Genomic DNA, 27,656 nt, shown 5'->3' on the forward strand with positions numbered 1-27,656 from the left:
TCCTCTCTCACTATGTTCATTTCATCTAATATTTCACACTCCTCCTATCTGATTGCAATGGCCACTATTAGGCATAGGACTGGCACATGCAGTGACAGTAATGGTCAGCTGTGGTCTGCAACAAGGCTGTATCAACCTGCAGGATGGTGCAATGCTGATCTATGCGGATGGTACTTTGGAATTGCACATATCTTGTATAACAACACCTTGACTTCAGCAGCCCTCAAATAAGAGGTCTGGTGTTTTTGTGCCAGTTGCAGACTCATGTTTGCATCCTGTTTTCTTTCCCTTCATTTTTATCTATCTTTTCTTGGTCCCTTGCCAATTCACCCTTAAAAAAGGATGGTAATGAGTTGAACCTTCTGAGGCTCTTCAAAGATTTGCTGTTTACATTTTCAGCACCCACTTATGAACTTTTATTTTTGTTATTATTTCTATTGATCCATTCAATTAAATCTTCATATTTAAGGTGTAATATGTACATTTTTTAATTCTTCTAAATGGAAAGCCTCTATTCACTCACTTTACAAATGAGCAACAAATCAAACTGGTTCAGAAAGCACTGGTCTCGATGTAAAAAATAGTAATGGAACACAAGTTACCATTGATACTGAATTGTTTGTAAGCTTTAAAAAAAACTTTGAGTGTCTTCTTGACATTGACCAGACCTGTGTAAAAATGGTCATGGAACCTTTCCCAAAATTGTGTTTTTTTTTCCTGATTATAAAGGAACTATAGTATAGTATTGATAGGAAGATTTTTACATACCTTTATTAACAAATGTGCTTTGTTTCATGTAATAAAGTAATGGTAGAAACACAGCTGCTGAGCAGAACTTCATTTCTGGTGAGCTCCTGTATTAGAATATAAACTTTGAATTACATGTGGATGATTGTGGATGGTAATCTGCGTCCCAACATATTTTTCTATTACATTTTGTGATTAACTTCAGATTTCAGAGACCTATGCCTTTTTACCACGAGAAGCGGTGACCAGATTTCTAATGAGCTGCTCTGAATGCCAGAAGAGAATGCATTTGAATCCAGATGGTGCAGATCATAAAGGTAATAATTTTTTGGTATTTCATTCAATATGGATTAACCTTAAAAATGGAAGGATGACTTTTAATTTAAAAACAGCTTCGTTGAAACACTTTGGGTCTAGGTTAATCTAGAAAAGCACATTCATTTCTACCAATCAGATTTTCTTAGTCTGGATATTGCTTTGTGCTTTCAGTAAAAGTCGATAATTAATTCCAAAATTCAGAATGGCCTGTGCTTCATGTTGAAAACTAGCCATTTTGAAGTAGTACAAACGCAATAAAATAGTTGAAAGTAACAAATTGTTAAAGATAGTACGAGTAAAGTACTTGAATGGTACCAGTGAAACTGCATGTTCTTTTCAAATCATTGTTAGTAGCGATTTAAAAAAAAAGAATTCAATATAAATTGAATAATTAAAATGTAAAATCACCCTATTATGTCTGTAGTAAATGAACATGGTGGTACTTTTCTTTACAAACATCAACATTATGGATTTAATTTTTCTTCTTCTCCTGCCCGCATCATATCTGTAAAGGTTGGTTTAAACTTTCCATTAATCTGCATATATACACGGTGTTGCTTTATTGCCAATAGTAAATAATCAAGGGGATATAGGGAGGGAGGAACTTAATACAATTACTATTACTAATGAAGTAGTACTTGGTAAAATAATGGGACTAAAGGCGGACAAGTCCCCTGGACCTGATGGCTTATATCCAAAGGTCCTTAAAGAAGTGGCTGCAGAGATAGTGGATGCATTGGTTGTAATCTACCAAAATTCCCTGGATTCTGGGGAGGTTCCAACAGATTGGAAAACCGCAAATGTAATGCCCCTATTTAAAAAAGAAGGCAGACAAAAAGCAGGAAACTATAGACCAGTTAGCCTAACATCTGTCATTGGGAAAATGCTGGAGTCCATTATTAAGGAAGCAGTAGTGGGACATTTGGAAAAGCATAATTCAATCACACAGAATTTAGGTTTTATGAAAAGAAAATCATGTTTGACAAATTTGCTGCAGTTCTTTGCGGATGTAACGAACAGGGTGGATAAGGGGAACCAGTGGATGTGGTGTATTTGGATTTCCAGCAGGCATTCGATAAGGTGCCACATCAAAGGTTACTGCACAAGATAAAAGTTCATAGGGTTGGGGGTAATATATTAGCATGGATAGAGGATTGGCTGATTAACAGAAAACAGAGAGTCGGGATAAATGGGTAATTTTTCGGTTGGTAAACAGTAACTAGTGGGGTGCCGCAGGGATCGGTGCTGAGGCCTCAATTATTTACAATCTATATTAATGACTTGGATGAAGGGACCGAGTGTAATGTAACCAGGTTTGCTGATGATACAAAGATGGATGGGAAAGCAAATTGTGAGGAGGACACACAAAAATCTGCAAAGGGATATATACAGGCTAAGTGAGTGGGCAAAAATTTGGCAGATGGAGTATAATGTGGAAAAAGGTGAGGTTATCCACTTTGGCAGAAAAAATAGAAAAGCAAATTATAATTTAAATGGAATTGCAAAGTGCTGCAGTCCAGCAGGACCTTGGGGTCCTTGTGCATGAAACAGAAAAAGTTAGTATGCAGGTACAGCAAGTAATCAGGAAGGCAAATGGAATGTTGGTCTTTATTGCAAGAGGGATAGAGTACAAAAGCAGAGTACTGGGTATTGGTGAGGCCACACCTAGAGTACTGCATACAGTTTTGGTCTCCGTATTTAAGGAAGGATATACTTGCATTGGTATCTGTTCAGAGAAGGTTCACTCGGTTGATTCCGGAGATGAGGGGGTTGAGTCTATACACATTGGAGTTCAGAAGCATGAGAGGTGATCTTATCTAAACATATATAAGATAATGAGGGGGCTCGACAAGGTGGATGAATGAGAATATTTCCGCTCATAGGGGAAACTAAAACTATGGGACCTCGTCTCAGAATAACGGGCTGCCCATTTAAAACTGAGAAGAGGAGGAATTTTTCTGAGGGTTGTAAATCTATGGATTCTCTGCCCCAGAGAGCTGTGAAGACTGGGTCATTGAATATATTTAAGGCAGAGATGGACAGATTTTTGAGCAATAAGGGAGTAAAGGGTTATGGGGAATGGGTAGAGAACTGGAGCCGAGTCCATGATCAGATCAGCCATGATCTTATTAAATGGCGGAGCAAGCTCGAGGGACCAGATGGCCTACTCCTCCTCCTATTTTTTATGTTCGTATGTTCTTAATGCTCTAATAGTGGGTGCATATACCTTTAGTAGCTATTTTCAGTATTGCTCATGCAAGGACTACATGTGTGTAACTTCCTTTTAAGGCATTGACTGCACATTGACGCACACTAATATGATATTGGTAGGATTCCCGAGGGAGAAAACAAATTATCGGCTAACAATGGGCTCAGTTTTCCCCAGTGCCGTTTTTTGGTGTATTTGAAGAGTAACGCCCTATTTTTTGGGTCCAACTGCGCCAAAACAAAAACGTTATAAAGTTTTCCCGTTCTAATTTTTGAAATTTGCGCCGCGCAGCCTGTCCTTTAACTTTGGGGGGGTGGAGCCTAAGGTCTGCGCCGAAAAAAGGAGGCCCCCCTTTCTGTGCATGCGCGAAAAAAACAAATTGCGTTTTTTAATTGACTGGTATTGGCGCGCATGCCAAGTACATCTCCCGGTCTGAATTCAACCATTTTTAAAGAGCCAGTTGTGTGTGAGAACTTTTATTCTGAGTGGAAAAAAATCGGAGCTGCAATATGCAACGCAGCTTAAGGACCAAGAATTTCTCACGGGACGAAGTGGAGGCCTTGGTTACTGTAATTGAGGCCAGATGGCATGAGCTGGACACCAGCAGAGGTCAAATAAAAGTTTCACCAAAAGAAATGAAGAAACGCTGGAACCAACTTTCACAAGATTACTTTGCAATGGTGACCACCCCGAGGTCCGGAGGCCAGTGCAAAATGAAGTGGCAAGACCTTGGTCAAGCAGTTAGTGTATGTAATATTTTCATTTATTCACTGGAATTGCAATTGTAAATGTGACCATCTGTATGTCGCACCCAGCAGAAAGACACACTCTCTAAATAGTTTATATTTTCATCTTTGCAGAGGAAGGTGGCCTACAACAAAAGAGAGAGAACTCGAACAGGAGGAGGCCCGGCAAATCTGCACCCACTGACACCCGTGGAGGAGAGGGTCGCTGCTTTAGTGGGTTCTGCCTGGAGAAAAGCAACCAGCAGTGCACAAGCTGGACCCACACTCTATAGAGAGGGTAAGTCCTGCAAAGTCTACAGTCTGGCTTTGCTAAATGTTAAGTACTGCGCGGGCTAGCCATGTTTCGGTTAATGGGGATGTCTCCGTCAGCTACGCTTCGGTTGATGCAATGTGGTCCTTCAAATCATTCATCGTGGTCCGTCAAATCAAATCAGCCTGCTGTCTGCGCTGTGTGAGCCTACTCATGCCACCCTGCCCCCTCCTCTGCTGCTAACCATTTGTCTGTTCTGTTATATTTTGCAGAACTAGAGGTCAACCCTGACTAGGCTGAAGCCGATGCAGAAGAACATTCAGATGTGGACGAATCTGAAGAGGAGAACATCTTCCAATCCCACCTTCCAGATCAAGAGCATGAGGGGGAGGGGAGGATGAAGCCCCCACTCTTGTACTCACTCTGGAGGAGGTGCTGGTGCCGTCCATTGAGGTCCCAGCCCTTTTCCTGAGTAGTGCGTGCGTTGGGACATTTCATGGTTTCACATTGTCTGAGGTTGTGGGTTCCAATGGGGTGCAGCAAGCCTCAACCAGGTCCCCACCGTCTGAGGCTGCGGGTCCCAGTGGGGTGCAACAAGCCACACCCTGAGTGAGGAGAGGAAGGAGAGCTTGGCACTGCTCTCCTGAGATCTAGGATGTAACAGATGTGGTTCAGATGATGGCAATGAGTGGGGAGAGTATTGACTTCGCGCGATCACTTCTGGACAACATCGGTGGGGTGAGTGATGAGGTATCTGGACTGTCTGGAGAAGTCACAACACTCGTGAGAAATGGGAATATTGTCTGGGCACATTAGGGAGGGAATGTCGCAGGTAGCTGATACAATGTCGGTGCACATGAGGGAGGAAATGTTGCAGGTAGTTGAGACGTTGCCGGAGAACATGAGGGAAGTAATATCGGAGGTGGTTGAGATGCTGTCTGGGCACATGAGGGAGGGAATGTCGGAGGTAGCTGCTGCAATAAGAGAACATGCCCAGACCCCGCAGCCATTGACGGAATCAACTGCTGCTCCCATTCCAATCCCCAGATCAACCTCTGAAGAGGCCCAAGCCGGGCTTTCCACATTACCACCTGCCCACGCCGCCACCCCTGCCCCCCCCCCCCCCCCCCCCCCCTCAACAAGAAGTGCGCGTTACCCGAGATGCTCAAAAGAATAAGCTTGGTACCAACCCAAGAAACGCTGCGCCACCACCAGCGGGCAGGGGTGGGGTCACCAAGACCAAGCGGGTGGTCTGAGAATCACGTGGAGGAGAGATGGGTGCAGCCTTTGTTTGCTGTTGTTGTTATTATTGTTACTGTTATAACTGTTCTCAAATTAAAAATTTTTTGTAAGTGATGTAAATTTACAAGTTTAAAAGTTTGTAAGTGATCTTAACTGAAAACTTTAAAGTTTAATACAAGAATATTTTTATTTAAGTTAAGTACAAACAAGTGTTCGAATTTTGAATAAAATATATTTTAAATTATAACTGAATCATTTACGTTATTTGTTCCATTATTAACACAACTTTTTGAATTGAAGAAGAATCATTTACATTATTTGTTCCATTATTAACACAACACTGTATTACGGAAAAGGTCCAAACTGTAAACATGGTCCATTTGGAATAGTTGCCGCTGAGCCTTCAGGCAGCAAAGCGTGCACGGATTGAGCTGCTGGCGCAAGGTTCGAGCAATCGTTAAAGGGGCACAACGGCCCGCCTTCCTCCGCTATCGTGCTCCGGTTTCAGGTAGTTTCCTCCTCCTCCTTGTCCTCGTCCTCGTCCGAAACACTGCTTCAAGATGTCATATTGCGATATATTGTGTTCCCGCTCAGCTTCCATCCGGGTTACATGTACCATGATGCAATGCATGTCGTCACGGATGAGCTGCACGTTCATGGAGCGGATGCCTTTTCTGTCCCTGTACATCTCGGAATCCTCCAGAGGTGCACAGAAGGCGATGTGGGTACAATCAATGCAGCCCTGTACCTTGGGGAAGCCAGCAATCCTGGAGAAACCCACAGCCCTGTCACACATTGCCTGGGCAGTCATGGAGAACTTTATGTAGTCATTCTTCCAGGCATATAGTGCAGCAGTCACTTGCTGAATGCAGATATATGTTGCATGTTGAGGAATGGCACACATATCCTCAGATGTGGCCTGGAATGATCCAGATGCATAAAATGAAAGTGCAGCTGTAACCTTTACTTCAACTGACAAAGCAGTCCTCCTGATGCTTCTAGGGTGCAGACTGCTTTTGTTAGCTCACAGATCTTGGTTACAGCTTCTTTGTAGAAACGCAGCGTTCTCACACATGCTGCCTCACTCAGGTGCAGGTTTGAACACCTGTCTTGATGTACCCGATGTGGGTAAGGTCTCCTGCCTATCAGCCTATGTGCTCTGACATTCCCCAGGTGATGCTGTCTAATCAATGTTCTCCTCCGCAGCACCATCCTGCAGAAGGCTTGCACGAGGTATGGCATTGTCAATATTGCCCCCATAATTAAATTGTAGCTTTGCAGAAACCTCAAAACAGCAGGACAAAGCACTCATGCCTCTTCTTTCCTCTCTCCAAAGTGGAGATGGACCACACCCTGGTCTGCGCATGCGCAATAGGCTTGCTGACAACGGGAAGCTAGGCATTAAGTGAAGACATTTGGGGCAACAAAGTGTAATGCAATTCTTGAATTTTTGAGTTTTTTCCAAAGTGCCACCCCGCCACCTCTCTCCTCCTCACTGAGCTCGAGGGTTGGAGAGCGATCAGCAGAATTGCTCCCTCGCCCAGACACAGGGGCTTGGCTACCATCCCTCCCGGGCTTCTTTTGAAGCTGCTGAGGTGGACAGTATTGAGGATGAAAGCAGAGCTTTTAGAAATTGATCATTTATAGCCTAAGGGTTCTCATCCCTTATATAAGAAATATAAGTGGCTGGCAGTTCAGTTCAGCTTCCACCCACCCACCCCCAACCCCCCCACCCTGTGCTTCTTTTGAAGCCGAGCCCATTGCGTCCGGGCGAGGGAGCGATTCTGCCGGCCGACGCTCTCCAACCCTCGAGCTCAGTGAGGAGGAGAGAGGTGGTGGGGTGGCACTTTGAAAAAAATCAAAAATTCAAGAATTGCATTACACTTACAATTTCTCCCTTTTGACTTTGAAAAAAATTAACATTTATGATGCATATTCTCTGCCTTCTTTACTCTTTCCAAAACTTCGGCTAAAAACAATGGCGTCTTTCTGCGCCGATTTTGTAATGTGTGCTGATTTTTCTTAAATGCCCGGAAGGTTTTTTGGGAGTGGTCACATACGCCGTCCTAGGAAAAATGTAAGTTGGCCAAACTTGCTTAACACTCAAAAACTGGCACAGACATCAGGTTACACCCGCTATGACACAAAAAAATCTTCACCTAAAAAAAATCGTACCTAAGTGAATTACGCTGGCGCAGAAACTGTAGGGAAACCTGGAGATTTTTATTTATTCCCCCAAAAAAATCGCACACCAAAAAAACGTCGCAGATAATTGGGGAAAATTGAGCCCATTGTCCCTTGAGGAAATTTGTGCCATGGCACTACCTTTTCAGTTTGGTGATCTCTCCCTGTTTGCTGCAGGTAAGGCTTCATGCCAAGTTTGTTTTTCTCCTGTCATTCATAGGAATATTGACTGTTTGTGACCACCAGAGTTAGTTTCCAATGTCATTGATTTCCCCCCATAAATGAATATTGCTTTATAGTAAAGTCTAGGAATGTTCTGTAATCTTATTGCAAAATTTTAATTTCCGGAAACACCACTTTTCTTTTTACTGACAATTTCTATACCTTGGAATCAGCCCACTTAAGTTTGCCTTTGATCAGCAAGTTTCAAAATTAGTATGGATCCATGTGATTGGTGCATATGGCAACTGCTTACACTCTTTCCCAATATTCAATGTTCAACAAAAAAGACTGGAAGCAACTGCTTGTTTGCTGATGGATTATCCTGAAGATGAGCTTATTTCCTCCCAAGTGCAATGTCAGGTTCAGGTTTTGCCAAGAAGTGGACTTTTTTTATTCTAGGTATATGCATGGAGCTTACTGAGGAGTGCACTGGGAAATAGTTACTGTCTTAGCAGCTTTTGCATTGATTTGGATAGCTGGGAAAATATGGAGCTCACAAAACTTCCTCCATCATTAGGCACTAGCCTGCTCAATCTGAGTTCAATTGGGCCAGTGCCACCCATCTCCATGCCATTCTATGAAGTCTTCAAGCAATCTGGCAAGCTTTGGTACTCTTTAAATTGTGCATCTAGAGCATCCTGTTGAGATTGAAGGCAGACAACAGAATGGTAAATACATTAAAAAGTCCCAGTTACACTGCCCATATCTAGCTCCTGTAGCATTGAAACCGAATTGATCTCCCTGCTGAACACCTCACTATAGGATAGGATGAAGTGATGAATTTCCTTAGCAGGTACAAAGTTCAGACGATTTGATACCGCCTTTCCTTGTGTCCCCGTGAAAATTAAATTTTACCTCTGATGATTCAAAAACAGGCCTGAATATAAGCCTCTTATGACCGGTAAAACCAAGGAGTTAAACTGAAAGTGCAGGAGGATACAAGCTTGTCATAACTTTAGTTGTAGCTATAAGAACATAAGAAATGGGAGCAGGAGTAGGCCATTTGGCCCCTTGAGCCTGCTCCGCTATTCAATAAGATCATGGCTGATCTGATCTTGGCCTCAACTCCACTTCCCTGCCTGCTCCCCATAACCCTTGACTCCCTTATTGTTCAAAAATGTGTCTCTTTCCACCTTAAATACATTTAATGACCCATCCTCCACAGCTCTCTGGGGCAGAGAATTCCAAAGATTCACGACCCTCTGAGAGAAGAAATTCCTCCTCATTTCCATTTTAAATGGGCGACCCCTTACTCTAAAACTATGCGCATTCCTAATTGCCCTTGAGAAAGTGGTGGTGAGCCACTTTCTTGAACCACTGCAGTCCTGATGGTGAAGGTACTCCCACAGTGCTGTTAGGGAGGGAGTTCCAGGATTTTGACCCAGCGACGATGAAGGAATGGTGATCTATTTCCAAGTTAAGATGGTGTGTAACTTGGAGAGGAACCTGTAGGTGGTGCTCCCACGCGCCTGCTGCCCTTGTCCTTCCAAGTGGTAGAGGTCACTTGTTTGGGAGCTGTTGCCGAAGAAGCATAGATGGTGCACACTGCAGCCATGGTGGAGGGAGAGAATTTAGCAAGTGATGGATGGGATGCCAATCAAGTTGGCTGCCTGATCTTAATACCCTATGCGTTGGGAAGGGGCTGAGGGTGCTTAAAATTGGCGTTTATGGCATAATCTGGTGGGTCAGGACCATCGGTGTTTCAGTGCTGCTACGCTGTATGCTACTCTGAACTCTTCTTTGGAGTCTCGTTCATCACTTGCTCTTCGTCCGCCTCTCCCACATGTCACTTAGCAAGAAGTGGAGGATTACGACCTGTTGATCAATTAGCTTCAAGCCCTGCCACCACTGCAGCACATACACCGTCGTTCACTCTCTCCCTGCCAAGAATCAACCCGAGACGTCCACCCATGAGGCACTAGACTGTGAGCCTGAACATAAGAATTAGGAGCAGGATTTGGCCATTTGGTCCCTCGATCCTGCTTGGCTATTCAATGAGATCATGGCTGATTTTCTACCACAACTCCACTTCCTGCACTGTCCCCATCCCTTGATTCCCTTAATATCCAAAAATCTAACGATCTCTGTCTTCATTATACTCAAAGATTGGACCTCCACAGCTCTCTGGGATAGAGAATTCAAAAAATGCATCACCCTCTGAATGAAGAAGTTTCTCCTCATCTCAGTCCTAAATGGCTGATTCCTAATTCTAAGACTGTGACCCCTGGTTCTAGACTCCTTAGCCAGAGGAAACATCCTCCCTGCATCTACCCTGTTGAACCCAACAAGAATTTTATATGTTTCAATGAGATCACCTCTCATTCTTCTAAACTCTAGACAATCTAGGCCTAGTCTACTTAATCTCTCCTCATAGGACAATCACCCCATCCCAGGAATCAGTCTGGTGAACCTTTGTTATACTCCCTCAATGGCAAATATTTCCTTCCAAAGGTAAGGAGAACAAAACTGTACACAATACTCCAGGTGCAGTCTCACCAGGGCCCTATATAATTGCAATAAGACATCTTTGCTCTTATACTGAAATCCTCTTATAATAAAGACCAACATACCATTTTTTTTCTTAATTGCTTGCTGTACCTGTTAACGTTCAGTGATTCATGTACAAGGACACCCAGGTCCCTCTGCACACCAACATTTCCCAATCTCTCACCATTTATAAAATACTCCGCTTTTCTATTTTTCCTACCAAAATGAATAACTTCACATTTCTACACACTATATTCCATTTGCCATATTCTTGCCCACTCACTTAGCCTGTCTATATCCCCTTGACGTCTCTTTGCATCAGCCTCACAATTACATTCCCACCTAGCTTTGTATCACCAGCAAACTTGGATATATTACATTTGGCCCCTTCATCCAAATCATTGACACAGATTGTGAATAGCTGGGACCCAAGCACCGATCCTTGTGGCACCCCACTAGTTACAGCCTACCAACCTGAAAATGACCCTTTTATTCCTACTGAAGGAAGCATGTAGGGTATATATACAAATAATCATAAAGGAGCTGAGAGTGTGAGATGAAATGGATCTTAGTTGAGGAACTTTGGGCCCCAGATCTCACTTGTCCTGCTTTAAAAAAAGAATGTTTGCAGAGCATCCCATGTATGTACAAACACTGGAGATGGTCCTTCAGAATGTATGGTACACGGTGGGTAGGCCAAGAAGCTTGGATTACTCACAGAAGGAGCGGCCGACAGCCAACTGTCCTGGGAGATCCCAAGGCCGATTCAGGGAACGAAGGCGTTCGGCCCCCGGCAGTGACTGGGCATTCAGGCCCCCGACGGTGTTCGAGCCTCTCCGGCGGCGGCCGGGCGTTCGGGCCTCCGGCGGCATCCAGACCTCTCCCCAGCGGCGTCCAGGCATTCGGGCTCCCTTCGGGGACGGCTGGGCCTCTGCTTCTCCGTGGTGCTCCGGGTGTGGTCTGGCCAGGGCTTTGTGCAGCTGCAGAGGGCTAGCAGCGCCCATGGAACAGTAGCAAGGGAGGTAGCTTACTACTGACTTTCATTTTAAACTTTTAATTAACTTGGGAAACTTTTAAACAACTTGGGAAAACTTTTAAAACTTCAGGAGAAACTTTTAAACAACTTGAAGAAACTTTTAAAACCTCTGGAGAAACTTTCAAATAACTTGGGGAAAACTTTTTTAAAACTTCTGAAGAAACTTTTAAACAACATGGAGGAACTTTCAAGAATTATTTTCTTTAAAAATTTTTTATTAAGGAATTGAATACTGTACCCTAATCTAACTAGAAAATACCTTGGTGTGTTTTATTTGCATCATTTTCAGTCATTTGAAACCGGGTTACTCGCGACTATGCCTGGCGAGCAGGCGTGCCTCCGACCAGGCGACCGGAACATCACCCCCCCCCCCCCACCGGTCCTGTGGCGGGCTCTTGTCCCTCCAGCGGCGGGCCTACATCCCTCTCCTCATCGACGGCATGACCTCTCCTTCCCCACTGGTGACCTGGCCTCTTCTACTGGTGGGCATCATGACTATGACTCTTCCACCCTCCCACTTCTTGCTGACCTCCCACCCGGAACTCCTGATAACTGACCTTCCTAATGCCTGCCCCCAACCAAGCCTCTGGCCACCTACCATCAAGGGCGTTACTTGGCGCCGAGCTTGCGGCCAACATCTCGCTGTAGGCAATTAGGCTCATACAGCAGTGCCTGGTCTCCAGTTGTCTTGGACCCCCTTGCCACCGGACCAAGACCTTGCTCAGCTAAGCCCGTGTGGTGGCAGGTGTGCAACGGCCGCCCCACATTAAAAGAACTCGCGCACAGGCATCTTCCACTCCGTTAACATGAAGTTCGGGACCTGGAACGTCAGGACCCTCATAGACAACTCCAACAGCAACAGGCCGGAACGCCGCACCGCCATAGTTCCCCGGGAACCTAGACGCTTTGACATCGACATCGCTACCCTAAGCGAGATCTGGCGGGCAGGGCAAGGCCAGCTCAAGGAACAAGGTGGAGATTACAACTTTGTCTGGAAAGGAAAACCAGAAGAAGAATGCCACCTTCACGGAGTCGGGTTTGCCATCAAAAATGAGCTGGTCGACCGCCTCAAAGACTCCCCCTGCGGGGTTAATGAACACTTCATGACTCTTCGACTCACCCTATCCCGGAACCAATGCGCCACAGTCATCAGTGCCTACGCCCCAACACTCAATGCAACTGATGAGACCAAAGAGTGTTTTTATTCCAACCTCGAAACATCCCTGTCCCACGTCCCTGCGGACGACAAACTGATCCTCCTAGGTGACTTCAACGCCAGGGTCAGCAAAGACACAGCCCTCTGGGGAGGCGTGATTGGCAGAGAGGGGGTAGGGAAAGCCAACTCCAGCGGTACCCTACTCCTGACAAAATGTCTAGAACATGAAGTTCTCATCACCAACACCCTGTTCCGCCAGAGGGACAAATACAAAGCATCGTGGCAACACCCTCGCACCAAACACTAGCACCTGCTCGACTATGTCATTGACCGAGCCAGGGATCGCAAGGATGTGCGCATCATCCGCGCCATGACAGGAGCTGACTACTGCTGGATGGACCACCGCCTAATCCGATCCATCATCAACATTAACATAGCCCCAAAGAGGAGGGGACAGCAGAAGCAGTGTCGCAAAAGAATCAATGCCGAGGCACTTAAAGACCCAGCTAAGAGAGCCCTATACAGCCAGCGCCTCACAGCTAACCTGGCGTGCCTTGATGACCCTGAGATGCTGAATGCCCACAGTGCTTGGTCTGCCCTCCAGGCCTCCATAACCAGTGCCTGCGAAGCGATACTTGGTCACTCAACCAGAAAATACTGGTTTGATTATAATGATCAGGAGATCCAAGAACTAATAGATCGCAAGCGCAGAGCATTTCTGAGCCTCAAGCAACAACCCAACTCGGGAGCAGCAAAGCAACATTACAGACGGCTCAATGCTGAGATCCAACAAAAAATCCGGTACCTAAAGGTGGTGGATGGAGAAAGCACAGGAGATACAACATCTGGCCGACAGCTATGATGTGCGAGGATTCTTCATCGCAGTCAAGCCACCTACGGTCCAAACTCCCAAGGCTCTACCCCACTGCTGGCCAAGAACGGGGAAACATTCATCAAGGACACCGAGGCAGTAAGGACCCGCTGGAAGGAACACTTTGAAGATCTCCTCAATCAAGACTCTGCCCTTGACTCGCGTGTTCTTGACTCCATCCCGCAGCATGCGACCCGCCAGCACCTCAGTGAAACCCCAACGCTGCACGAGGTAGGAAAAGCCATAGGACAGCTCAAGAACAACAAGGCTACGGGAGCGGATGGAATCCCTGCTGAGGCGCTAAAGTATGGTGGAGAGGCGCTGTTGCGCGGACACATGACCTCATCTCTCTCACCTGGAGGGAGAAGAGCATGATGGGAGATCGCAGAGATGCAGTGATCGTGACCATTTTTAAAAAGGAGGATGTCCGACTGTGGCAACTACAGGGGAATCTCCCTGCTATCAGCCACTGGGAAAGTTGTCGCTAGAGTTCTCCTCAACTGTCTTCTCCCTGTGGTCGAGGAGCTCCTCTCGGAATCACAGTGCAGATTTCGTCCCTTATGGTGCACAATGGACATGATCTTTGCAGTGCGACAGCTGCAGGAAAAATGCAGGGAGCAGCGCCAGCCCTTATACATAGCCTTTTTCGACCTTACAAAGGCTTTTTACACTGTCAACTGCGAGGGTCTATGGAGCGTCGTCCTCCGTTTCGGATGCTCCCAATCCGAAATTTGTCAACATCCTTCGCCTGCTCCACGACGCGATAGGCAGGTCGTGATCCTTACCAACGGATCCATTACAGACCTAACCCACGTCTGGACCGGGGTCAAACAAGGTTGCGTCATCGCTCCAACCCACTTCTCAATCTTCCTCACTGCCATGCTCCACCTCACAGTCATCAAGCTCCCCGCTGGAGTGGAACTAAACTACAGAACCAGTGAGAAGCTGTTTAACCTTCAACGTCTCCAGGTCAGGTCCAAGATCACCCCAACCTGCGTCTGCGCACATTCTGAGGCTGAATTCCAGGATATAGTCGACGTACTTACTGAGGCATACGAAAGCATAGGCCTTACGCTAAACATCTGTAAGACAAAGGTCCTCCACCAGCCTGTCCTTGCCACACAGCACTGACCCCCAGTCATCAAGATCCACAGCGCGGCCCTCGACAATGTGGATCATTTCCCATACCTCGGGAGCCTCTTATCAACAAAAGCAGACATTGATAAGGAGATTCAACACCGCCTCCAGTGTGCCAGTGCAGCCTTCGGCCGCCTGAGGAAAAGAGCGTTCGAAGACCAGGCCCTCCAAATTTACCACCAAGCTCATGGTCTACAGGTAGTAATACCCGCCCTCCTGTATGGCTCAGAGACAAGGACCATGTATAGTAGACAACTCAAGTCGCTGGAGATATATCAACAATGATGTCTCCGCAAGATCCTACAAATCCCCTGGGAGGACAGGCGCACCAACATCAGCGTCCTCGTCCAGGCTAACATCCCCAGCATTGAAGCACTGACCACACTTGATCAGCTCCGCTGGGCAGGCCACATCGTTCGCATGCCAGACACGAGACTCCCAAAGCAAGTGCTCTATGCGGAGCTCCTTCACGGCAAATGAACCAAAGGTGGGCAGCGGAAACGTTACAAGGACACCCTCAAAGCCTCCCTGATAAAGTGTGACATCCCCACTGACACCTGGCCAAAGACCGCCCTCAGTGGAGAAAGTGCATCTGGGAGGGCGCTGAGCACTTTGAGTCTCAACGCCGAGAGCGAGCAGAAATCAAGCGCAGGCAACGGAAAGAGCGTGCGGCAAACCAGTCCCACTCACCCCTTCCCTCAACGACTTTCAAAGAGCTACCCAATTAGTTCAACAGCCTTGCTCTTTCCCTATAGACCTGTAGTTTTTCCCTTTTCAAGTACATATTCAATTTCCTTTATGTAAAAAAAATTCTCCTAATCTCCCCTCTGATTCTTTTTCCAGTTACCTTAAATCTATGTCCTTTGGTTACCGACCCTCCTGCCAGTAGCAATAGTTTCTCCTTGTTTACTCTATCAATACCCTTCATAATTTTGAACACCTCTTAAATTTCCTTTAACCTTTTCTGCTCTAAAGAGAACAATTCCAGCTTCTCTGGTCTCTCCATGTAACTGAAGCTCCTCATCCTTGGTGTCAGCTGCAGCTCAGTGGGTAGCACTCTTGACTCTGAGTCAGAAGGTTGTGGGTTCAAATCGAACTCGAGAGACTTGAGCGCAAATATTTAGGTTGACACTCCAGTGCAGTGCTGAGGGAGCGCTGCACTGTCGGAGATACTTATTGTGCATAGAAGAACTCCACGAGGCTTAGTACTGTGAGCTAAACTTAGTGTGACCTTAATCTTCTTTATTACAACTCCAGAGTGCCTAAACAACATGGCAGCCAACCTTTTATACTAGCCCTGCATGTGTGTGCAGGTGACCTTTAGGACTCCCAACAGTCGCGCCCTCTTGTGGCAAGTATTACATGGTTACATACATAACAGTTGGGACCACAAGTGTTCTAATACAACCGAGGCCCCGTTTATACTCTCAAGTGCACGTAAAAGATCCCATGGCATTATTTTGAAGAAGAGCAGGCGAGTTATCCCTGGTGTCCTGACCAATATTTATCCCTAAATCACAAAAACAGATTATCTGGTCATTATCACATTGCTGTTTGTGGGAGCAAATTGGCTTCTGCATTTCCAACATTGTGACATTCCAAAAGCACTTCATTGGCTGTAAAGCACTTTGAGACATCCGGTGGCCGTCAAAGCTGCTATATAAATCCTAGTCTTTTTTTCTGAATATTCTAATATATCTCCTCTGTACACTCTCCAAGGCCTTGATATCCTTCCTAAAGTGTGGCGCCTAGAATTCATAATACTCCCACTGAGATCTAATTGGTGGTTTATCATAACTTCCTTGCTTTTGTACTTTGCTTCTATTTATAAAGCCAAGGATCCTGAATTCTTTTTAACAACCTTATCATTTTGTCCTGGCACCTTCAAATTTGTGTATGTGAAACCTCAGGTCTCTCTGATCCTGCACCCCATTTAAATTGTACGATTTAGTTTATGTTGCTTATCTTGATTCTTCCTAACAAAATGCATCACTTCTCTGCATTAAATTTCATCTGCCATGTGTCTGTCCAATTCACCAGTCTGTCTATATTCTCCTGAAGTCATCCCAATAATGGATAATCAAGGGGCTATAGGGTGGGAGGAACTTAAAAGAATCACTGTCTCTAAAGAAGAAATACTTGGTAAAATAATGGGTCTAAAGGTGGAGAAGTTCCCAGGACCTAATGGCCCCATCGCCGAGGAGGAGCTGATTGGGCAGCCCCGTTGCGGCGGAGGTATTCGGGCAGGCCACGACGGGGCCCGCTCGAACAACTCCTTGGCGGCTGGGCCCTACCTGACGACCTCATCGACGAGGGCCGGCGACCAGAAAAGTTCCTCAGCGACCCTCCCCCCCCCCCCCCCTTCTGACGTTCCAAAATCCGGAAATACCCGAACCTGGGCTCGGGTGTTTCCGGATTCGTGACATCAGAAAGACTTTCCAAAGTTTGGAAAAACGTGGTAAGGCTATACCTGCAGTGGATTTCAAAGATCAGAATAAGAATTATAAATTTGAATAATTGGGAAATTGGGAGCCAACATAGGTCAGTGTGGACCGGGCTGATGGCAATGCAGGATAGGATACGGACGCTAAGGAAGCCAAAAAACAATGCACATTTGCCAATGAAATAGTGGGAAATGGAACTTTTGGGCTTTTGAATTAAAATTCTGTTTTTTCATTGAAAATCTTATTTTCTCTTCTGGTATGTCAGCCGTGGCTCAGTTGGTAGCACTCTCGCCTCTTGAGTCAGAAGGTTATAGTTTCAAGTCCCATTCCAGACTTCCATAAAGCTCTTTGGGATGTCCAGTAGTCATGAAAGATGCTATATAAATGCAAGTCTTTATTCGTTTCTTTCTTTTTGTGGCCCCATGTCAATATTTTCACTTATTGGTAGCAGTAGCTTCCATAGCTATTGTAACATTTTTTTAAAAGCAACATGAATCCAATATGATATCAATGTGAATTTATTTTTCCTCTTTTTTTCCCCCAGAAAATGAAAAACCAGCTTCTTTGGTGACCGGTATGATAGATTATAATATGCCTATTACAATGGCCTACATGAAGCACATGAAGCTGCAGTTACTGAGTTCTCGTCAAGATGAGGTATAGCACTTTTTAAAAGAACAAACATCTGATTTACAAAAAAAAAACGCTATTTGTAACTATATAGGATTAAACGGAGTAAATACAATTTTTTGGGGTTGAAAGTATTCGAATTTCAAAATGCATAATATTAGATAGAGTTTGATTTGAATTTTGCTCTGGGTGATAACTGATTTAAAAACATTGGCCTTAATATCTTTGTTAAAATAGGGAACAAAGAGATTGCTCATACTGTAAACATAGTGTTATTTCACTACTATGACTTCATTCAAGGCTATCGAGAATGCAATGTTTCCGCTTTTTAAATTTCTTTCCAATGGCTAGTAAACAAAGTAAAAGCAACACTTTCTGTCCAAAGATATATTATGGAGACCTGATTTCTGCTGGTGGTTTTACAATATTTAGAACATGAAATACACCAAAAGAGTGACCGAGTAATAAAGTTACAAGTTGATTATGCTGGTCTTTTCAAATAGTGCAAGAATTTTTGTGTATATTATTTATACCATAACTGACCACCATCTGTTTTTGCTTCTGGTAAATGTAAAATATAGTGTAATTTTAGGTAGAGGAATAGTTCATATTGAACAACAAAAGAGGCATTCTGTTTGTGAAAAGCATTCTGACATGCTTTGGATCATTATATTGTCAATCTGTAAGTAGTTGGAGAAATGTTTGTCAAACACTTTTCGTTAAGACCTTTTTAAAATACTGTTGTTTGTGATATATTATTAATGCTGTTGTGATCACTGCCAATTATAATGGGGAACTTTCTGACCCGTAGCCTGGTGCACCTTTTACTACCCTGTTCTTGTGAAGTATTTATCAAAATGGAGCAAAACAAATGCTGTTTGTTGAGACACAGAAAATAAGATTATCACACAGCACAGTCAGTAATACAAGATTTACGAGGGGGGCGGGTGAAATTCCCCTGATGTGCGCCTCTCATTAGGGCCTCCTGGGGGTGGTAATGTGGCGCAAAAGTGTTTTCGCATGTGGGGGCACTGGTAGTGCCCCAGGCGGCTATGCCTCTGGCGATGACATCATGCCATGTGCAGCGTCCCCTTTTCCCCCTGCGGCAGAAATTGGCCAGCGCCTCATGCGGCCACCACATGTGATGCCTGTGCCAGCCTCATGGGTCGCGAACCGGACTGCATGCCCATCACTGGGCAAAAGTTTAAGGGGAGTTGCACTGTGTGCCACCATTTTTTTTCCCGACTCTTCGGTCAGGCCGCTGCACAGCGATATCACAGGGTCCGGGACACGATCATGCAGCCCAGCACTCCGTTTCAGTGCTGGTCTGTGGCCACGGCACCCCTCATCCCTGGTGGCCCAGTGGAGGCCATCAAAGGGCCTGCAGAGCTCGCAGCATCCCTCCCCTTTAATGGAAGGGGAGGGACGTTGAAACGCATCACGCTACGCATTGAGCGCTCCACGATGTACCCGGGTAGCGCCCCCGATCCTGCTTCGAAAGGAAATGGAGTGTATGACATTGCGCTCCACTTCCTGTTAGGGGCGGTAATCCCAATTTCACTTCCGGGGCGAGACTTCGGAGTCCCGGAAAGGTTACCACCCCCAATAGGGGCGATAGCCAATTTCGGCCCCAGGGTTTTTTTTAATGAGTCTTTCCCTCTTCCAACTATCTCATTGCACTTTCGTAATTGGACCTTGTATCCTCTAATACCAAAAACTGCAGCCGTTTAAATTTTTTCTCTGCAGTGCCTCGTACACTTTAAGGACATGCACTTTATTTCTCTCCAAGCCACTCCAGAAGACAGTATTATTATCGCATCATACTTAAGATGGGCTCAAATTTCAAATGAGGCTAACTAGATTTATTTACAGAACTTAAATAAATAGAAAATATACAGGATAGAGCAGTCTTGTGTACAATGTCAGCAGAAAAATGCCAAGTCTTTTAAGCATAAAATCTGTTGCCCTGGCAGTCAATGTAGAGAATATTTTTACTCAACAGGCTGTAACACACTAAGGGCTGTATTTTCCACTCTTTTGTGCCTCTGTTTGCGCCCGGAGGGGCGGTAAATGGTGTTTCTGGTCGTAACGCAGGGCATCCAGGTTTTAGCGCCCGGCCGGTAAATTAGGCTCCTGATTTGTGGTGGCTAAAAACTTACCACCCCGCCCTCCACCTGGACTGAGATCAAGACGTCAATCATTGTGCAACACTGCACTTGTGCCCCAGATAAAAAATTCATCCCTCACACCAGGAAGCATATTAAAAAAAATAGCATTCCCAGGGTGCAGCGGGCAGTATTGTCGGCGTATTTAAATGGAGGGAGGAGGATCCTACATCGTAGGTCACATTGACTGCAACGGTTACGCACAGCACGCTGCGTGAACCTCCGACTTGCAAATGGCAGTTTTATCTGCCATTACAGTGTCCTTACAAGGTCAGTGAGAGAATTTAATGGGGGCATTACTAGTTCACCAGCATATGCTGGTTGCTATTGCCAGGTGGCTTCAAGTTAGAAGAAGGGCTGCTGGTTGTCAGGCCACGGATGAGGAGAGGCCGAAGATGTCTGGGGAAGAGATCTTGCCCTCGACGGGTTTACAGGGACCAACGCCCATATTCTCTGAGGAGCAGTGTGTGAGAAGGCTGCGCTTCCGAAAGAAAGTGCTGATCAAGATATGCCAGCTCCTACTGACAGACCTACAGCCTTCCAGCGCCTACACAACTGTGGTGCCCGTCGCAGTGAAGGTGACTGGCGCTGGCCTTCTATGCCTTCAGCTCCTTCCAGGCAGCTGCAGGGGACATATGCAGCATCTCTCAATATGCTCCACTAAGCTGCATTCACCAAGTCAGAAAGGCTCTGTACGCATTCCCAGAATGGACTTCATAAAGTTCCCAATGAGTAGGGACAGCCAGAATGAGAGGGCATGTAGGTTTGGCAGAATTGCAGGCTTCCCGAGGGTTCAAGGTGCCATTTACTGCACACACATTGCAAGCAACATTCGACAATGCAGAGGTATTCAGAAACCGAAAGGGATACTACTCCCTAAACATCCAGCTGGTGTATGACCACACACAGTGCATCCTCGTACTGAATGCCCACTATCCAGGGAGCACACATGATGCTTTCATCTTGCGTGAGAGCAGTGTCTCATGAATGTTTCAGCAACAAATGGAAGGGCAGGGCTGACTGATCGGGGACAAAGAATACAGCCTAGTCACTCGGCTCATGACCCGCCACTCCGCAACCCCACCATAGAAGCCGAGCAGCGCTACAATGACAGCCATGCAGCCACCCGCAACATCACATTTAATTCACTGTGGTGTGCTGCATGCTACACAACTTGGCCATCATGAGGGGCCAGGCATTTCCAGTGGGGATTGCAGGCCTAGCTCAGGAGGAGGTGGAGGATGATGAAGAGGAGTCTGGCGAGGTCCCGATTGCACAGCCACTACATCCATGGGGAGGCAGCATCCAGATGCTGCCGGAACAAGAGCCACATGTCGCCAGCTCATAATGGATCGGTTTGGTTGCATGGAGGAAGCTGAGGGATGCATCTAATACTGGCCACGCTATGTGCCACCATACAGGCACATCTATACTGAGCTTTTGAATAATACAAACGACACCAACGGCAAAAGTTCAAAGTGACATTTTTATCAAAAAAGCACCCCAACAAAACCAAACAAGACAATAAACCATCATAATGAAACGATATAATAAACAGCGTTCTGGTGCAAGTTACTTAACAACAAGTGCATTATTAAAAAACAACTATTTACAGGAATTCTCATAAAATATCAAGACATCTGCAGAAGGCTGTCCCACCCCTTTAATGGGACTTGGCCTGAGATTTCACCTCCCCCCCACCCCCGCCACCTTCATCCCACTCCCACGCCTGCTGCTCCTCCTCAATGAGGCCTCAGTGCCTACAGCAAGGCTGCTTGAGAGCTGCCGTGTTCGGGGGGTTCACAGTGCAGACGGCGTAGGAGCTCGCCCTGGACCAGCTCTGGGCCTGGAAGGTCTGGCGGCAGATTGCTGCACCTCATCATCGATTGGAGCAGTCACTGGTGGCTCGGATGTGTACTGTGTAGGGTTCATGGTTGGAGAGTCAGTGGTGGGAGCCGGAATGCTGTCATCCTGAGGAAGGACAGGACCTTCCATTTCCTGGGAGCCACTGAGCCTCCGACGGAGCTGGGCCTCAACATCCATAGCACGATGTGTCTCCACAACTTGCTGGACTGCTTCGGCACTGTCTCTTCCCTGTTAGCCAGTGGGGAACAGAGAGAGGATGGTACCAGTCATCGACCGCATCACATCACCAAGCTGAAGCGTAGCTTGTGCCTGCGATTCGATCGATGCTGCAATGTGATAAATGGCACACGCCACACATTCTGGAACTCCACTGTCACTGCTGGGGGCCATCTGCCTCTGTGAGTGGGCAATGATGACTTTGCTGGAGTCCTGAGTTGCACCCACAATGCGTGACGCTGTCTCTGCAACAGTCGCAGAAAGTTTCTGGGATCTGCCCCAATATACCCCTGAGCTCACGGTGCATGCCTGTGTTTTCCCTGGACATTTCCACCAAGTCCAGTTCCATATCTGCCTGTTGTTGAGCAGAGCTACTTTGCCGACTCAACCTCTGGAAAGCTGGCCTCCGAGATTCCCCTCTCGCTGCATGTTGCTGTAGGCGACTGGGGCCAGGAGCCTCCGATGACTCAAAACCAGGGAAAGTGGCGTCTGCGACTCAGGCATTGCAGTCTTGTCACACGCCACATTGTCTCCGCCATGTCCAGATGTCGATAAGTCCCTGGATGCCTGTCGCGATTGTGGCTATTCTTCTGCAAACAAAAAACAATAGGTGTGTGGTTAGCAGTAGGGTAGGGGGCAGGGTGATCGCAGGAAGGTGGCATTGCACATGTACATGTGAAGGCCCCACACCACTTCATAATACTTCTCAATGAAGTCACATCAGTCACGCAACCCATTTACATACCCTCACTACCCAAAGGGGGCTCAGCATCGCCCTCGGCAACTGTCCGAGCTGGTGCTCCAATGAGGGCAGATACCCGTTACTCCACATCTGTTAAGTCCAGGATCTGAGGCCGACTCCCGCCTGTCTGGCACTGCTCACACCTCCTGTTGTGCCACATATGACTACCATAGTTCAATAGCTGAGATTGTGGGGATGTACAAATGGCTTCACTTCAATCTGTATGGATATTGCATGAGCTTTGTGAGTGATTGGTAGGAGTTGAGTGGGATGTAGCATAAGGGCTGCAGGTGATCTTTATGAAACGCATTTCAACAGTGGGAGTGTATTGCGAGGAAGGTTCTCAATGATTAGCGAACAAGAGGCTATGTACATCCTTTATTAAGAGGCAAGGCTGCAGAAGTCAGCCTTCAGCTTTCTGATGCATTGTGAAACCCACACCACAGGCTGCAAGACTTTGACAATGGGCAGATACATGAAAGACCTCACATAGTCTCTGACATTCATGTTGGCAGGCATCCTGGTAAGGTCGTTGAACTTTTTGCAGCATTGGGTGCCAGTTCTGGAAAGCGTGTCTGCCTCAGACACCACCTGGGCAATTTCATGCCATAATCATTTGAAATTAGTTGGCAGTGGTCCCCCTATCCCAACCAGATGAACTGATGTCCATCTCCTCTCCACTGCATGTGCTAAGACCTCAGCAGCCTCCATTGAGAAACGCCTAGCACACTGCCTGCCCTCCTGTTGCTCCATCTCTGCCAAAGTGCCAGAAGTCGGATGGGTCATCTACGCATGTGCAGAGGAAGCTGCCGCGCTATGAAATAACGTCTGTGTCCGGGAAAACAAAAATGTGACTGCGCATATGCAAAATGCCGCCTCTTTTACTGCTGCGATTTTTGGCTCGGATGCACAAAGTCCGTGGTGCAACGCTTGATTTAATGCCCCGATCATGGATCCATATTTTTTGCTGAATTTTGTAGTCGAAGGTGCAATCTTTTTTCACGCGGTATCGGGACTGGGACTGCTGCGATTAGCGCCCCAAAATTGGCATAGCCGAAAATCCAACCCTAAGTTTGCAATGATTTGAACATATAAGCTATTGGATAAATAAACTATTTCAATTATTATTATAATTGCGGTTAAAGTAATTGCAGGACCTTCAGGGAGTCGGTGTCCTAAAGCATTCCATACCTCTTTTAGGATGCTAGGTTGGCTGAGTAAATGAAAATCCTGAAGCAAACAGTCGGCCTTGGAGCGCCCTATGAGAGGTTTCTGTGATTTAAAAAAAATATGAAATTAAAAAAACACCAAAACCATTCCCAATACTTTCCTGATGTCACATCCACATGAATCACAAAAATTAAAAACAATCACACTTGCCTTAGGTAGATATTCCTTCCCTCACTGCAGCCGCTACAGCTGCAACCGTCAGCTTTCACAGGCGATCCCACTAGGGTGCGCTGCAGGGCGCTACGGATCGGGCGAGTTTCGAATTTCAAGTTGGTGTCGCAACCAGGGGCGTTGCACACCGGCTCGCCTCTTTTGGGTGGTACTGCTCCGCGCACCCGCAAACCCGGCACTGAATGTCCCGGCGGGGCACTGGAAGCTGGCCGCTTGCCCGGAAATGCTACCCGCCGCTATTACTGCCCTTCCAGGGCAAAAACAGAGGTGGCAAGGAAGCAAAAATCCAGCTCCTTATATCATCCTCAGTATGATATCTGAAATGGTTTTTAGATTTATTACATGATCTGCATGTTGTTTTCCATTACTTTGAAAACAATTGGTCAAAGCATTTACACTTACTTTTAAAATAAGATATGAAAGTGCTGCAATTGCTTTCTTGATTTGTTCTTTACTAGAATACTTTCTGACAGAAATCACTTCTGCCAGATTTTCCTTGATTCAATACACTCCAACCACTTCCAATGACATCAGTGCTGGAAGCTTTCGACCAGAACAGGTGAAGATCTTAAATAGTAAAATTCTTTACTACTCTATGTAAGTGTTTGCAAGTGCAGACTCCCAGCATTGAATTCTGATTTCCGTTCCTATTAAAATGGGCCTTACAGATTACTGTGTGCAGTTAAGGAGTCAGCATTTAAAGGAGAGATGCTAATTGTGTGCCACTGAATTTTGCACAATTTAAACAAGGTATCTTTTGCAGCATTTTTAGTATTAGCCCATTTATTTGAGCACTTTTTTTGCTGATTGTAGAGTGTTGTCATTGCCATTTTCACGTGGTGCAATTTATATTGGCATGAAGGTTCTCCAAATGGGAATCCCGTTATACTTGGGTTATTTGGAAGAAGAGGAGTAAGGGAAAGATGCCAAGCAGGTAAGTTTGCACCAGACACAGACAAGCTGCACCAGCCTTTACTTCAAACCCACCTCTATAGGTAGCGGCAGATTTACCTACACTTGTCTGAGTCTCTGTAAACAATGATTTTCAAGAGAGATTGTATCAGATACTGGAACCCAATCTCTAGCCCAGTGGTAATCAAGGCCACTACAATACTTAGGCTCAGAAATTGGGCTGCTTACCCTGGAAAGAAAATGGGGCTGGCGCCCGAACGCCGCCTCTGGCGTGGGACTCGGCAGCCGCCATTTTAATGTGGGCCTTAGTCACCGCTGGCCCTGGACATGCAAATATGTAGAGCGCGATGTCGGTCGGTGTGCAACCCTGACTGAACATCGAGCTCTGCGAACGTGGACCTTTGCGCTGGGTCGTAAGCTCACTCTGAAAAGTGAGTGTGCAGCAGACTGACAGAGATGCTGTCAGCACTTCTTAAAGGGGCACACAGATCTTTCAGGTAAGTTTTGATTTCAGCTTTGAGTTTTTTTACATTTTATGGAAGTAGTGGCTTGGTGCAATCCATTATAAAAGTTGTTAAAGTGTGCAGGGAGTGCTGCTGGACGCTTGCAAGGCTTTGGACGTTAAAGGAAGACTTATGAGAAGACCACTTGCTCACATTCCTGGGGGGCACATAGAGATGAGGGGTCAAGCTGCTTGTAGAGGAAAGAGGAAGAAGCAGTAAGGAGGAAGTGTGATGAAGGATGCAACCCAGGCAGCCTCTTTCTGGCCGGGAGATATGGGATGTAATCCTCCGCCTGCGGTACCAGTGGCCACAACCCCAGTTCTCCTTTTAACATTTGTCCCACACCTTACCTTCTCTCTGTTACTGACTACCGCAGCATCCTCTTGGCCACAATGCTGAAATAAAAGCCACCATAAAGCAAACTTTCCAATCCAACTTTATCTGTATATGCGCCCAATATTACATCAAATAATCAACTAATCACTCTTGTACATTCCCTTAGTGACTGACTGTCTTGCATGTGCCATTGCCTATCCTAGTGATGTCACATAGTGCTACATCAGTGGCTGCAGCAGAGCTGAAGGAAGGCTGCTGACTTTCATTGGAGGACACTGCAGATGGCCTTGCAGGACGATCTCGAGGAACAGATGAAATAGAGTGATGGTGTTTCTTCTTCTTCTTCACTCTGCTAACCCTCTGGCTAGTCAACCATTGGCTGGTCGGCTGGATTTCTTGGGTGTCTGAAATGAGGAAGTCACAAGGATAGGGTTGTGGTGAGAGAAGGGTGAGCTTGTACATCGGAAGATGTTGTGGGATGAGAGAAGGAGGGTAATGTATGAGGATACCTGCATCTTGTATTCTTTCAGCCCACTGCTGGCCAAGGGCTCAGCCATGTCTCTGCCAAGAATGGCCAGCACCGTCTCCTCCAAGGGGATGAGGTGAAGCTAGGAATTGGAGGTGTGCCTCATGTTTGGTAGAGATTGTTGGTAGGTGAGTGATTGGGTGAGGGGTGGGGTCGTGCATTGAACAGTGTGCGAGGCTAGTGATGCAATTGGTAGGAAACGGCTTGTTTAAAATGTTTTATTTTATTCGGGCATGGGAGGATTCAGGAAAGAGTAAATTTAAAAACAGCAAGAGAAATGTCAAGGCTCTAGAGCAGAGCATTGGGTAAAAATAAGCAGAGTGGGTCAGGAAGGGACAGAGAGAGTAACAAAGGTAATAGGGCATCACTGATTAAGGTAACATCAAGGAAAAAAAGCAAAATATCAAAGCTAAATGCGCGAAGCATTTGCAACAAAATAGATAAATTAACAGCGCAGATAGAAGTTAATAGGTATGATCTAATAGCCATTATGGAGACGTGGTTGCAAAGTGACTAAGATTGGGAAGTAAATATTCCAGGATACTTAACTTTTAGAAGAGATAGGCAAAATGGAAAAGGAGGAGAGGTAGCCCTGATAATAAAGGATGGGATAAAGACAGTAGAGAGATAGGAGCTTAGCTCAGAAAATCAAGAAGTAGAATCAACTTGGGTGGAGCTAACAAACAGCAAGGGGCAGAAAACATTGGTGGGAGTTGTTTATAGGCCCCCAAACAGTAGTTCTAAGAACATAGAAACATAGAAAATAGGTGCAGGAATAGACCATTCGGCCCTTCGAGCCTGCACCACCATTCAATATGATTGTGGCTGATCATGCACTTCAGTACCCCATTCCTGCTTTCTCTCCATACCCTTTGATCCCTTTAGCCATATGGGACACATCTAACTCCCATTTGAATATATCTAACAAACTGGCCTCAGCAACTTTCTGCGGTAGAGAATTCCACATGCTCAAAACTCTCTGAGTGAAGAAGTTTCTCCTCATCTCGGTCCTAATTGGCTTACCCCTTATCCTTAGACTGTGGCCCCTGGTCTGGATTTCCCCAACATTGGGACCATTCTTCCTGCATCTAACCTGTACAATCCCGTCAGAATTTTATATGTTTCTATGAGATCCCCTCTCATTCTTCTAAATTCCATTGAATAAAAGCCTAGTCGATCCAGTCTTTCTTCATATGTCAGTCCTATCATCCCGGGAATCAGTCGAGTGAACCTTTGCTGCACTCCCTCAATAGCAAGAATGTCCTTCCTCAGATTAGGAGACCAAAACTGCACACAATATTCAAGGTGTG

The 27,656-nt window shown here is 46.0% G+C and overlaps 1 protein-coding gene across 3 annotated transcripts in view; it reads left to right on the plus strand.

The window, feature by feature from the left end:
• The window catches only part of LOC139275494 (nucleolar protein 4-like), a 713,059-nt gene that overhangs the window by 56,166 nt on the left and 629,237 nt on the right, over window positions 1-27,656 (plus strand). For all 3 annotated transcript variants that reach the window (XM_070892678.1, XM_070892672.1, XM_070892684.1), the window contains exons 3-4: window positions 953-1,064; window positions 17,594-17,706. In XM_070892678.1, coding sequence (XP_070748779.1) covers window positions 953-1,064; window positions 17,594-17,706 — 225 coding nt within the window. The remainder of the gene's footprint in view (window positions 1-952; window positions 1,065-17,593; window positions 17,707-27,656) is intronic.

This window comes from Pristiophorus japonicus, chromosome 1 (assembly GCF_044704955.1).
Source record: "Pristiophorus japonicus isolate sPriJap1 chromosome 1, sPriJap1.hap1, whole genome shotgun sequence".
NCBI classification, from domain to species: Eukaryota; Metazoa; Chordata; class Chondrichthyes; family Pristiophoridae; genus Pristiophorus; species Pristiophorus japonicus.